Source organism: Leptopilina heterotoma, unplaced genomic scaffold (assembly GCF_015476425.1).
Source record: "Leptopilina heterotoma isolate Lh14 unplaced genomic scaffold, ASM1547642v1 Lhet_135, whole genome shotgun sequence".
NCBI lineage: Eukaryota > Metazoa > Arthropoda > Insecta > Hymenoptera > Figitidae > Leptopilina > Leptopilina heterotoma.
The window spans coordinates 3,432,545-3,444,621 of record NW_025110854.1 but is presented as its reverse complement, the minus strand read 5'-3'; the positions used below and the strand labels follow the sequence as shown (position 1 = coordinate 3,444,621).

At 26.9% G+C, this 12,077-nt stretch overlaps 1 protein-coding gene across 1 annotated transcript in view; it reads left to right on the top strand.

Moving 5' to 3' along the window:
* The window catches only part of LOC122497640 (otoferlin-like), a 202,637-nt gene that overhangs the window by 130,248 nt on the left and 60,312 nt on the right, over positions 1-12,077 (top strand). The window contains exons 24-25 of the mRNA XM_043604881.1: positions 5,345-5,475; positions 10,200-10,387. Of these exons, the coding sequence (XP_043460816.1) occupies positions 5,345-5,475; positions 10,200-10,387 (319 nt within the window). The remainder of the gene's footprint in view (positions 1-5,344; positions 5,476-10,199; positions 10,388-12,077) is intronic.

Below are 12,077 nucleotides of genomic sequence, written 5' to 3'. Positions count from 1 at the left end.
CTTCCAATGAGAATTAGACCCTTTAATATTGTTTCTCTGATGATAACAAACATTTTTATTTTTTTATTCAAAAAAATATTTATTTAATTAAAATTCAATCCCGTATTATTATTTTCATTACTACAACCATTGTTTACAAGATTCTTTATGTTTTTTATTATTGTAGATTATGTAAATGCAATATTATAAATAAAAAACCAAACGGTCCGGTTTACCCCAGGAGGTGGGGCAAACCGGACCGTTTGCAAAATTTTTTAAAGTTAACACAGCAACTAAACAATAAAAGATAAATTATAGGTGTCTCTGGGAAAAAGTTGCGCAATTAAATGATCTTTCAAACAAGCCATCGAAAAATGAAATCGGTTGATTCGTTTAGTCACAAGAGTCAAAAAACCGTTAGGGGGTCCGGTTTGCCCCACTCTCTCCTATAGTTAATAACCTTTATTTAAAAATTTGGTACCTACTTCTAGAATAAACTAACAGGGTTAAATGACATTTTCGGATGTTAAAAATTAAAAAATAAGCGAAGGTTCAAGTATAAAAACCTTAAAAATGTCGAAAATTTTGAATTTTTAATAAAAAATTAAGAATAATTTTTCTCTCTAAATAAACCAAAAAATACCAAAAAATATTTTAATGGTAAATAATACACATAAGTATCAATATATTCTAAAAATTTGGAGAGAGAAAAGGTGATCTTTTTAAGAAAAAAATTAATTTTTTGTTTTTTAAAAAAATTGAATTTTTATTCTTATTTTTCATTACTTTTTATTTTGCGTAATTTTTCATAAAAAAAGGAAAAAAAATTAGCCCAAGAGCAACAAAAAAAGTTGAAAATTACGCATGTTACGCAATTTTATACCAGTGTAGAAAAATTTCGGGGCAGTCTGGAGTCCAGTGATAGACCCAACTAGACGCATCTGGACGGTCTAATCTGGACGGTCTAACTGTATGCTATATGGGACTTCATTGGCATCACTAGAATTCAAAATTTTTTAAGGGACCATTCAAGTATTACGTAAGCATTTAAGGGGAAGGGGGGGTCCAGCTATTGCTTATTTCCATTAGAAAAAATGGCGCTAATGCCTATAAAAAATCTTACATGGGGGAGGGGGGGTCTAAAAACCTGAAAAATATGCTTATGTAATACTTGAATGACCCCTAAGTAGGGTGATGTGGGGTGATGTGCAACACCGCCGATTTCTGATCTACAGTTCGATATTGAACATAGCCAAGTATTGCCATTTGTTTGTGTCCTCAGTAGCTTGTTTTTGATATGAAACTCACGAGACAGCTCGCAGCTAGGTTTGTTGTACATAAGTTGACTTAAATTTCTCGAGAAGGAAATATTTCTCGCGCTTTACATTTCTAGTCGTTTCGTGAAGGGTTTTAATTTATTTTATACTTCCATTGCATTGTATTGCTTATAGATCATTTTTCGCAAAATATCATATTTGGGGTGATGTGCAACACTTTTTTCTTTTTTATACTTTACGTGCCATAACTGCGATTCACATGATGAATAAAAAATTCTTAGTTATTTTCCTTTAATTATATTCCTTATTTAGTTATTAATAAATAAAAAATTAAACAAAAAAGATTTTTTTTTCTTTGGTGAAACCTTCACTCTTTAGAGGTCAACTATACCTTAGTAAATTTTTTTTGTCAGATTTCGATTAGTTTCCATTGAAAAAGCCTAAAATTAATAATTAAAGAGATTTCCATCGATATTTATTAATTACATACCTGAATTTTACTTGTGTTGCACATCACCCCAACTTTTTTGGAAAATGCAAAAACAGACGTTTTTGAAAAAGCGAAAAATTTGTAGGAAGAATTTAAAATTCTGAAAATCTAATAATGCAAAAATATTCTATTATAATACCTCTAAGTCATTCAATTTTGAAATATTTAAAAATTTAATTATTTGACATGTTTTTCGTCCAACGAAAAAAAACGTTGCACATCACCCCACAACACCCTACAATCAAAACTTTAGTACCCGATTTGTCGGTCTTCTTTGAATTTATACATGCGCAATGGATTGTCACTTCAAAATTGAATGGAATAATTTGGTCAATCTAAAGAATCGTTCAAAAATAAATATTGTAGGTTTATATGAATTATTATAAATAAAAATAAAATTCAAATCTATACATTATAAATTATTTAATAAACAATTTCACTTAGAAATTTCAAAATTAAATGTTTTATTAGAGTTACGTTTACAATTTTCATAAATAACTTCAAAAGGTTTGGATTTGAAATTTTATAAATTTGAATTTTCAATGAATTTAATTAAAAATTTTAAAGAACTTAGATTTTTGAAAAATGCCTAATAATTCAAATTCTCCTGAAATTAGATAAATTGTTTAACATATTGTACTTGATTAATTATTAAAAATAATTTATCTGTAGAAGAATTTTAGTAATTTTAATTACTTTCATAAATAAAAAACCTTTCACAAAAATTCAATAAGTATTTACAAATTTTTTATAAGTGTCTTCTCAATAATTCAATTATTTTTATAAATAATAAAATTCTCAGAATTTTTTTATTATTAAAAATTTCTTAGTTAATCTCAGAATTTCTTAATTATTTTTAATACAATTTTAATCGAATTCTTCGAAAAGTGTACACTGAGAAAACTGGAGTATTGGACTAAACATCTGGAGGGACAAATCGTTCATATTTGAGAGTTAGCTATTGGATAACAATCTAAATGTTCAAATTCACCATTGACAGATATTCGTGCCATTTCTCTAACAGAGAGACAAATTAACTATCTTGAGAAATCCCTTCCTTATCCGGCGCGAAATGAATAAATATGGCAACCTAACCCCTAAATTAAATACATAAAATGTCAGAAAAATAATTTCGCGCGCATCAGATCGTACACATTTTCTGCGCAACTTTTAACCCTCAGATATAATGGGAGAGAATATACAAGTAGATTTCCATTACCAATTCAAAATTTATTTTAGAAGGACTATTTAACTCTCTTCATAAGCAAAGGAAACATACACTTTTTGAACCTCCGAATTTGACACTCCAGTTTTCTCAGTGTATAATTATACTTAAGAATTCTATTAAAATTCGTCAAAAGAATTCAATTATTTAAAAAAATTTTGATAAAACTGAAAGTAATACTTTAAAAAATTGTTAAATGATTATAATTGTAGTAAGAATTATTTATTAAAATAATTCAGGATTATTATGTGTAATAATTAGTCATAGTTTTCACTTCGTCCTTATAAGCAACAGAATATATGACACTGGTATTGATATAGTAAATTAGGAGAGTTCACACCCAAACTTTAGTGTCCGTGCGGTTTAAATGCGTGGCGTCGGGTCGTCAAGGATGGGGGGCGTGAGTTCGATCCCACATGCGAGCGGATATTTTTCATTGTAAGTGTTATATAAAATAATAAAATTACTATATTTAATCTGTATAAGTGTTATAAATTAAAATTGTAAACATGTTTGTAAATAATATGTTAAAGGTCTGTTAAAGAATGAATTTAAAAAATGTACTAATTAACGCAATTTGTTTTTTTATTAAAATTATTTTTCAATATTACTATTTTAAATGATATTTACTGCTAGTGTAGTATATAATTTATTTGAAAATAATATAATTATTAGAATAATAAGTTATTGTCATTAAATATATGTATGAATAACAATAATATTTATTATTATTATTAATAATTCATATACCTATTCACATTACTTTGAATAAACGTGAGAAACAAGTAAATTTGGGTAAATTATTTAAAATTAAAAAACTGAAATATTGAAATCGAACCTAAAATTTTAAATATTAGCACTGCTCATTAGCCCTGATTAGCTTGTCCAGTCTGGACCAACGCGTAGTTCGATCGTCACTGGTTTGATTAGCCCATGATCAGACAGTCTTTTCAGCGCCCAGTTAGAGAATAGACTGTCTTTCTGGCACCACACTAGAACCCAACAATTTTTCTACACGGGAAGAAGAAAATACAAAAAAAGTCATTTTTTTCTAAAATCTTAAAATATTCGTAAAGAGTGTAAACAAAATCCTATCAAAAATTAAAAATACAATACGTATTTCTCTATTTTTCGATATGTATATTTTAAATGGAAAATGTATCGTCTTTGGGGCAAGGTTTCACACTAAAAAAAAAGTTTTACTTTCAGCCTCTTTTTGAGGCTGAATTTAAGGTGTAAACGGAGTCAGCCCCGTTAAACAAGGACAGACTTATGTGAAACACATGGGCTGAATTTAAGGTGTAAACGGAGTCAGACTTTTTTTTTCCTGTGTTATTGTGAATATTAAGAGCTTATTTTGGTTTGACATTTATTTTGAACGGTAAACTAAAAATTTAGGGGGCGCGACGCGTCGCAAGCAATATAAACAACTTGGTAAATAACGGACACCCTAGTGTTCACATTGGGATAATTTTATTATCTCTATTTTAAATTAAACAAAATTTTCGTTTAATATTTAGTTTTATCAATTTATTTTTTATTTTGTTCTTGAATATGCGCAAACATGCGCCTTTTGCGTTTATCCTTTTAGTAATTCAATTAGTAATGACGTAATGACTATATTTGAATTAGTAGTTTTCAACTAATTCTAGGTGGACGACTTTTCGCCTTTTCAATCAGTAATATTCTATTAAGAATTAGTGAAATTTAACTAATTCATATTCAGAGAGTATATATACTTATATAAAAGTATTAGACCTAACAATTTTGTCTGACAACAATTAACATTTACTACTGATTCAATAATAAGAATTTCAGAAACAGTTCTCTTGAACGAAAACTTAATTCTATCCACTCTCTCCAACCGCAATTTTTGCTACTGTTGCTGAAATTAAACAAAAGAGAACAAAGGCAGCCATTTATTTAGGGTGATTTTTGTGAGACGAGTGGAGGACTTTGTTTCCGTGTTACTTACGATATTTTTTATTCTTAATACACAAAAGTATCGATTTCAGATTGCAGACGACAGGGAGTAATTTCATTCACTTGTTCGATTTATATGAAGATGGCGTTCATTTTCATACGGTCTGATACGGTCGAACAAATTAATAACTTTACTGTCGTCAGCTATCTAAAAGCGTCATTTTTGTGCATGTGGGATAAAAAAATATTATACCTTCGCATTTCAAAGAATATTTCAATATTATTGAATATTATTCTCAAGGAATATTTTGGAAAACTATTTCAATAATATTTCTTTGTAATAAAGGAAAATTATAAAACGAGAATTCTCTCTATCGCTTTTTCTTCTTAATAAATATAAAATCATGTAAAACTGACCGTCATTTTATTTTACTTATAACACACATTTAGAAAGAGAAGAATGTATGGCTTTAAATGTCCTTCATCACTGGGAAGAGTTTCCTATCTGTGGCTGTGCTTTAGTGCCCGAGCATGTTGAAAGACGACCACTTTTCAACCACACAAAACCAGGACTGGAACAGGTATACTGATTTCTCAAAGACTTTTCATATCAAAGACCCAGTATACAGCTAATAATTCACCCTCGCTAAAGAACATTTTCTATAAATAGTTTCTCCTAATTAAAAAATTTATTCAAATCTTCCTAATCGACCTCATTTTTATATACTGTCTCTAAAAGAAAGGTACTAATTTAGTACCAATTTTGGGTACTAAATCGTCATTTGGTTCTATTTTAATACCGAAAATCAGTTCTAATTTAGAACCTTTTATTTACATTGTATAATCGAATTTTTATACTCGAAGAAAAATTATTTCACTTCAAAAACATATTAAAAAAATGTTTTTCTTTTCTAAATAATACCTATTTTATTATTAATTATTATTAACTGTCAACTATATATAATCAGTAATTTTAATTTAATAAACAAAAATAATAAATAAGTAGAATTAATAGTAATAAATAATAATAGTTAAATTTAATACTACTTACACGGAAAACATTAGTCGTTAAAATTTTCCTCGAATTTATTAGAAAGTGTATTAATAATCAAATTAACAGTTGTTAAAGAAATAGACAACAGTTGAAAAAAGTTTAGAAAAAGTGTTCTAAACCTTCCACGACAGTCGAGGAAAATGAAAAGTCCAGTTTTATCTTTTTCAGCCTCCATGTTGAATTGGCTATTTTGAATTTTTAGAAACAAATATCGGATTCGTAATCACCAACACCGTAAACATTTAAAGTAGATGACCTTTTTAAAGTAATATATTTTGATTTGCAGTAACAATTGTTAAAATTAAAATTAATAAAAAAATTTGACTGTGGATTCGAAATCAGTGTTAAAATTTACCTTAGAAATAGGTTTCTGACGCTACCTTGGTGCTATCAAGTTTTCCTAATTATATTTTTATCACGACGTGAAATGAAATGTCAATATAGTTATTATACTGAAATACTATGTTTTATACTATTAACTATATTTTACTCTTTTTTGCTATAAACTTTTTTAATTTCATTATTATTAGGTTTACTTTAAATATGACTTATTTGTTAAAATTTCGTTTATATTTCAAGTTAGCAGGATTTGATTTATGAAATTAAAAACAAAATTTTATTGTTATGATAATTATCAATATATTTTTTTTAAGATAAAGGGTCCAGAAAGAAAAAACCATGGCGGGCAGGAAAAATTGTTTATAATTTTTTAATTTGTTTAAAAAAAATTTAAAGAGAGATTTTTTAATTTCATAACATATTTAAATCTTGATATAAATTGTTTGAAATCAAAAAAGCCATCTATCCAAAAAGATTTCTTAGCAGAATTATTATTTATTACTGAAAAATTAATTAAATCTGTTGTAAATAAGTATAACAATTAACAAATTCACTGTTTGGACAGTTTTTGACGTTAGAAGGTATTTTCTTCAAATAATTTATGAAAATTATAGTTATTTATAAAAATTGTTGCGGTAATTTATAAAAATATTGTAGCCTGAATCTCAATTAAAAATTATTATTTCGGTAATTTATGGAAATTTTCAAGGTAATTAATGGAAATTCCACATAAGTTACAATTAAAAATATTTATTTTAGCAATTTATGGAAATTTTCGCGGTAATTTATAGAAATTTTCGCGATTATTTATAAAAATATGTATAGCAAAAATTATCATTCAAATTTTGGATTTCAGTCATTTATGGAAATTTTCGCGGTAATTTATAAACATTTTGACGATAGTTTATAAAAATATGTGAAACACGAATGACAAAAATAGGTACTAAAAAAATCTAGCTTATCTCATATTGTAAGATTTCTAATGCATTTAAAATAGGGGAAAGTTGAAACTAGAGGACCATGTAATCAAAGGCGTTCTACTGTATCTATAAATTTTGCCTGTTTTCAGAGAAACAGTTTTTACTATATATTTTAAAAAAGGCGCAGAGTTGTTCAACAATGATCATAATTGAGAAAACTGACATTTTATAGAATATTCTTTATTGAAACCGTCACAAAACATATATGTGTCATGTTGTGATAAGTTCCAGTCGTTGCACAGTCTTCACATCAAATAGGTTAAAAGAGGATGGATATAAGATTGTATCATTTTCTATCCCATTCAACATGCACCTGGCTGACAGGTCTCCCACTACTTACCATTTGAGGAGTAAAATCAGTGGCTTTTACTGCTAAACTTTTCACAGCTTGAATGTAATTTATAGTAAAATTTAAATATGTAAATATTCACTATTATTGTAGAGTTAGATTATTTGTAAATCTCTTTATGATCGTGATATTTGAAGTACCAGCGAAAAGTAAAAAAATGTTCCTTCTTCATTTCTGTAATATTTGAAAAAATGTGCGGTTTCATCCACCACTTTCGAAAATGCGTTTTTCTTTAATATAGATCATTCCGCAATTGTAAAAGTTTTGAAAAAAACAAAAATACTTAGATAAATGAAAGCTTTTCCACTTTGGAAAAAATGATGTTGCTAGCGTTACAAGCAACTTAAAGGAATTTAAGAAAGTGTTTGCAGACCATGTCTCAAAAATTTTATGCTATCCTGTTTGACCTTTCGAGGACATTCCCTCCAGTGTGAAACATACATGCACATATGAAAAATGCAAGAATTACAATAACTTTGAGGAATCATTTTATTTAGACATATTTTTTTATTTATACATAGTAATGTTTTATAAGCGATAATTTTGTTTCTTAAATAAGCTTCAACTTTATGATAATAAATATTTGCACATTAAAATTTTGCTTAACATTATATTGTAACTATGAAATCCTTGCAATGAGACCCACTGACTTAACTCCTTTAATGGTAACTAGTGGGAGATCTATGTGATGGACCGACTTGTCATTAGGCATGCATTTAGCTTCCAAATGAAATATGTTGTGTCGAGGACACGACACATAGTAGCCCAGAAAATGTCGTGTCGTGTTCTCGACTCAAACCATTTGCCAACAGTGCAATTGTATCGTATAAAGGATACGACACAATTGGTAATGATGAGATGTGTTGTGTCCTGAACACGTCACATTTGCTCATGCACTATGTATCGTGTACTCTGCAGAACACAATTGACGTTTGTGTTCCAAAAGCAGTAGAATATTTTTTATCCTAATTCGACGCCAAAAGAGAAAAACAATAAATGGACAGTTCATAATTCCTACACACTGAAAGAAAGTATTTCGGAATGTTAGGAATTTGATTATGTTTAAGAATTTCTGTCAAGTTTTCAGAAACCAAATGTTATTTTTACCGCAGTAGTTAGGTTAAATGAGAGATTTAAAAATGAGGGACACTTAACCTATAATTTGAAATAAGGTTTCCGTAATTCAAATACTTGTAGAATAGAATAACACGCATCTCTTTTGTAAGCGAACGAAACTAATGTAAAATGTTGTTAAGAGTTTTAGCAGTTTTTAAATTTTACACTTAAAATATTTGTTTAAATCATTTTAAAAATTTAAATCAATATCTTTGATTTAAAAGTGACACATGTGATTTATGTCAAATCGACAAAAAATTTTAAAATTGAGTGAACTTGTCAATTTATCAAATTATTAATCTTTATTAAGGGGTAACACTACTCTATAGGAAGAAAAAGAGACCTATTTTTAATGATTTGTTTTAAAAAAATCAAATATAGAATTCGTTTTAATTTTGGATGGTTTATTAAATTCATATTGAAATGTGAAAAAAACTATTTTTTAAAAATTATATAACTAAATAGCGGTGGTAAATTTCATATTCAAAATCGACTATTTTTTACAGCTGGAAAGGTTTTTAGAAAAGTTTAAGTCCTGGAACAAAAAACAATAGTATTATAAACAATAGTATAAATTTTAAAATTACATATGGATTTTTTAATTAAATGTAAATTTTATTTTTCATAAACAAGCAATTTAGTGCTTATTTTTTGTCAAAAAGTCGATTAATTTACTTAAAAAGTGCGTCATTTTTACAAAAATTGATATAAAAAATTCCTTATGTACTTCTAAAGTTTATTTTATATTGATCATGAAATGTTTTTGTTTTTTGTTCCAGGACTTAAACTTTTCAAAAAACTTGTCCTGCCGTTTTGGTCATAAAAAGATAGTTAATTTTGACAATGAAACTTATCGCCGCCATTTTGTTATAAAATTTTTAAAAAATAGTTTTTTTTCACATTTCAATATGTATTTAATAAACCATCCAAGAAGAAATCCTATTCTTTTTTTCATTTTTCCAAAACAAATCATCAACAATAGGTCTTTTTTCTGCCTCTAGAGTGGTTAAAAATCAGTTATAACGGTTCTGACATTTTTGTAAGTACCTCAAAGTAGTGGAGTACTGATTAAAAACTTTAAAGCGTGCTTTTAAATGCGGGTAAAGAATACATTTATTTAAATGTATTTAATTTTAATTTTTATAATTTTAAAAAGCTTTGTTTAATTGTGACGAGTTCGTTTCGGTCCTGGCATAACATAACCTTGTGCTTTAAAGCTTGTTGTTATCTAAAACACTCTAAAAAATATTTTTAAATTCTGTAAAATATTAATAAAAATAATAAGGACAAAATAAAATTCATTTTAGTAAAAAATAAAATTCAGATATTATTAGAAAAATCTTTCTTCATAAATAGAATAAATTTGTAAAAAGATTAAGGAATAAAATGATATTTGTCACATTTAGAGCGAAAATAAAATTTGAATAATGTTGAACAGTTTCAAATTGTCTTTATATCATTCCGAAGGGAAAGTTGGAAATGTGGATAGACATGTTTCCGATGAGCGAGCTTCCGCCAAAACCGCCGATTGATATCACGCCTCAAGCACCGGAAGATTTCGAACTTCGTGTGATAATTTGGAATACGGAGAACGTTCCCCTAGTTGATAATCAATTCCTTACTGGCGAAAAGTGTTCTGATATCTACGTCAAAGGGTATATAAATATTAAATTTTTTCCCATTTCAAAACTTTTCTTATCACTTCATCACAGCTTTTCTTCGATTCTTTTTTATTTTCTCTCTTTGTAAACTCAAATAACTTGAAAAAAAACTTTTTAAAAAATATATGGGCAATTCCACGTGAGATTTAAGTCGACCTCTTAAAATCGGACAAAAATATTTTTTTTCTATTCTGTATCGAAAAAAAACAGATACGTATTTTTTTATTTATGTTTAATTGTCCAAATTTTCAAGTTATGAATTTTCGAAAATTTGGACTTTAATTGTAGATCTATATTCAGTAGCTTATAAGTCCGAAAATATTGAGTTTAGGAAAAAGTTGTCAAAGAATGAAAGTTTTAGTTTTCTTTCGACTTTTAAGAAATGTAAACAAAAAAAATTTTTTTTTTTAATTTTTATTTAAAAAAAAATTTTTTTTATAAACAAATTAATTTTTTTTAACTTTGGGCCGGATTTTTTTTTATTTTTTTGTACCTTATAATATAGAGAAGATTTTCCAAAAAGTCCCGAAATGGGCCTGATGTGTTAAATGAGTTTTGAAATATTTTCAAAAATCACTTGCAAGCATCACGGTGGGATTTTTTTTACATTTAACTTTTTAAAACTGTTTACAGCGTAGACCCTTTTATTTAAAACAAAGAACACTCAAATAGATTAAAAATTATACGCTGTAAACAGTTTTAAAAAGTTAATTGTAAAAAAATCCCACTGTGATGCTTGCAATTGATTTTTGAAAATATTTTAAAACTCATTTAACACATCAGGCCCATTTCGGGACTTTTTGGAAAATCTTCTCTATATTATAAGGTACAAAAAAATAAAAAAAAATAAAAAAAATCCGGCCCAAAGTTAAGAAAAATTAATTTGTTGATAAAAAAAAAATTTTTTTCAATAAAAAATTTGAAAAAAAATTTTTTGTTTTCATTTCTTAAAAGTCGAAAGAAAACTAAAACTTTCATTCTTTGACAATTTTTGCCTAAACTCAATATTTTCGGACTTATAAGCTACTTAATATAGGTCTACAATTAAAGTCCAAATTTTCGAAAATTCATAACTCGAAAATTTGGACAATTAAACATAAATAAAAAAATATGTATCTGTTTTTTTCGATACAGAATAGAAAAAAAATATTTTTGTCCGATTTTAAGAAGTCGACTTAAATCTCACGTGGAATTGCCCATATATATAATACACAAGTCTCTTGAAGCACAGTTATATTTTATTAAAGTTAAAAACTGTTATTAAAACTCAAAATAAATGAAAGAATTAATATACCAAATTAAAAAAAACTAAAAAAAACTTAAAAACTGGAAAAAGAATAAATTATTACGCAAAAGAAAATTTTATAAAAAACGAAAATATATAATTTTATTATTTAAACTGTAGTAATAAAATTATATTATCAGTGATTAATTAATGTCATTGGACAATTATTTATTTTTGTTGAAAAAATACTCTCCCTAAGGGAATTAAAAAAATTAGAAATATTTTTCATAGTTTCAATTCATTTCATTCAACATACACATTTTGCCACTCAAGTAAAATTTATTATCTTCTTCAAAAATGATATTTCTGCTACTCGTAAAGTGCAAATGCAAATGCAAGTGCAAAAAAAAAAATTGAAAATCTCCTACTTTTCTTATCTTGCAAAGAGAAAAACTTTTC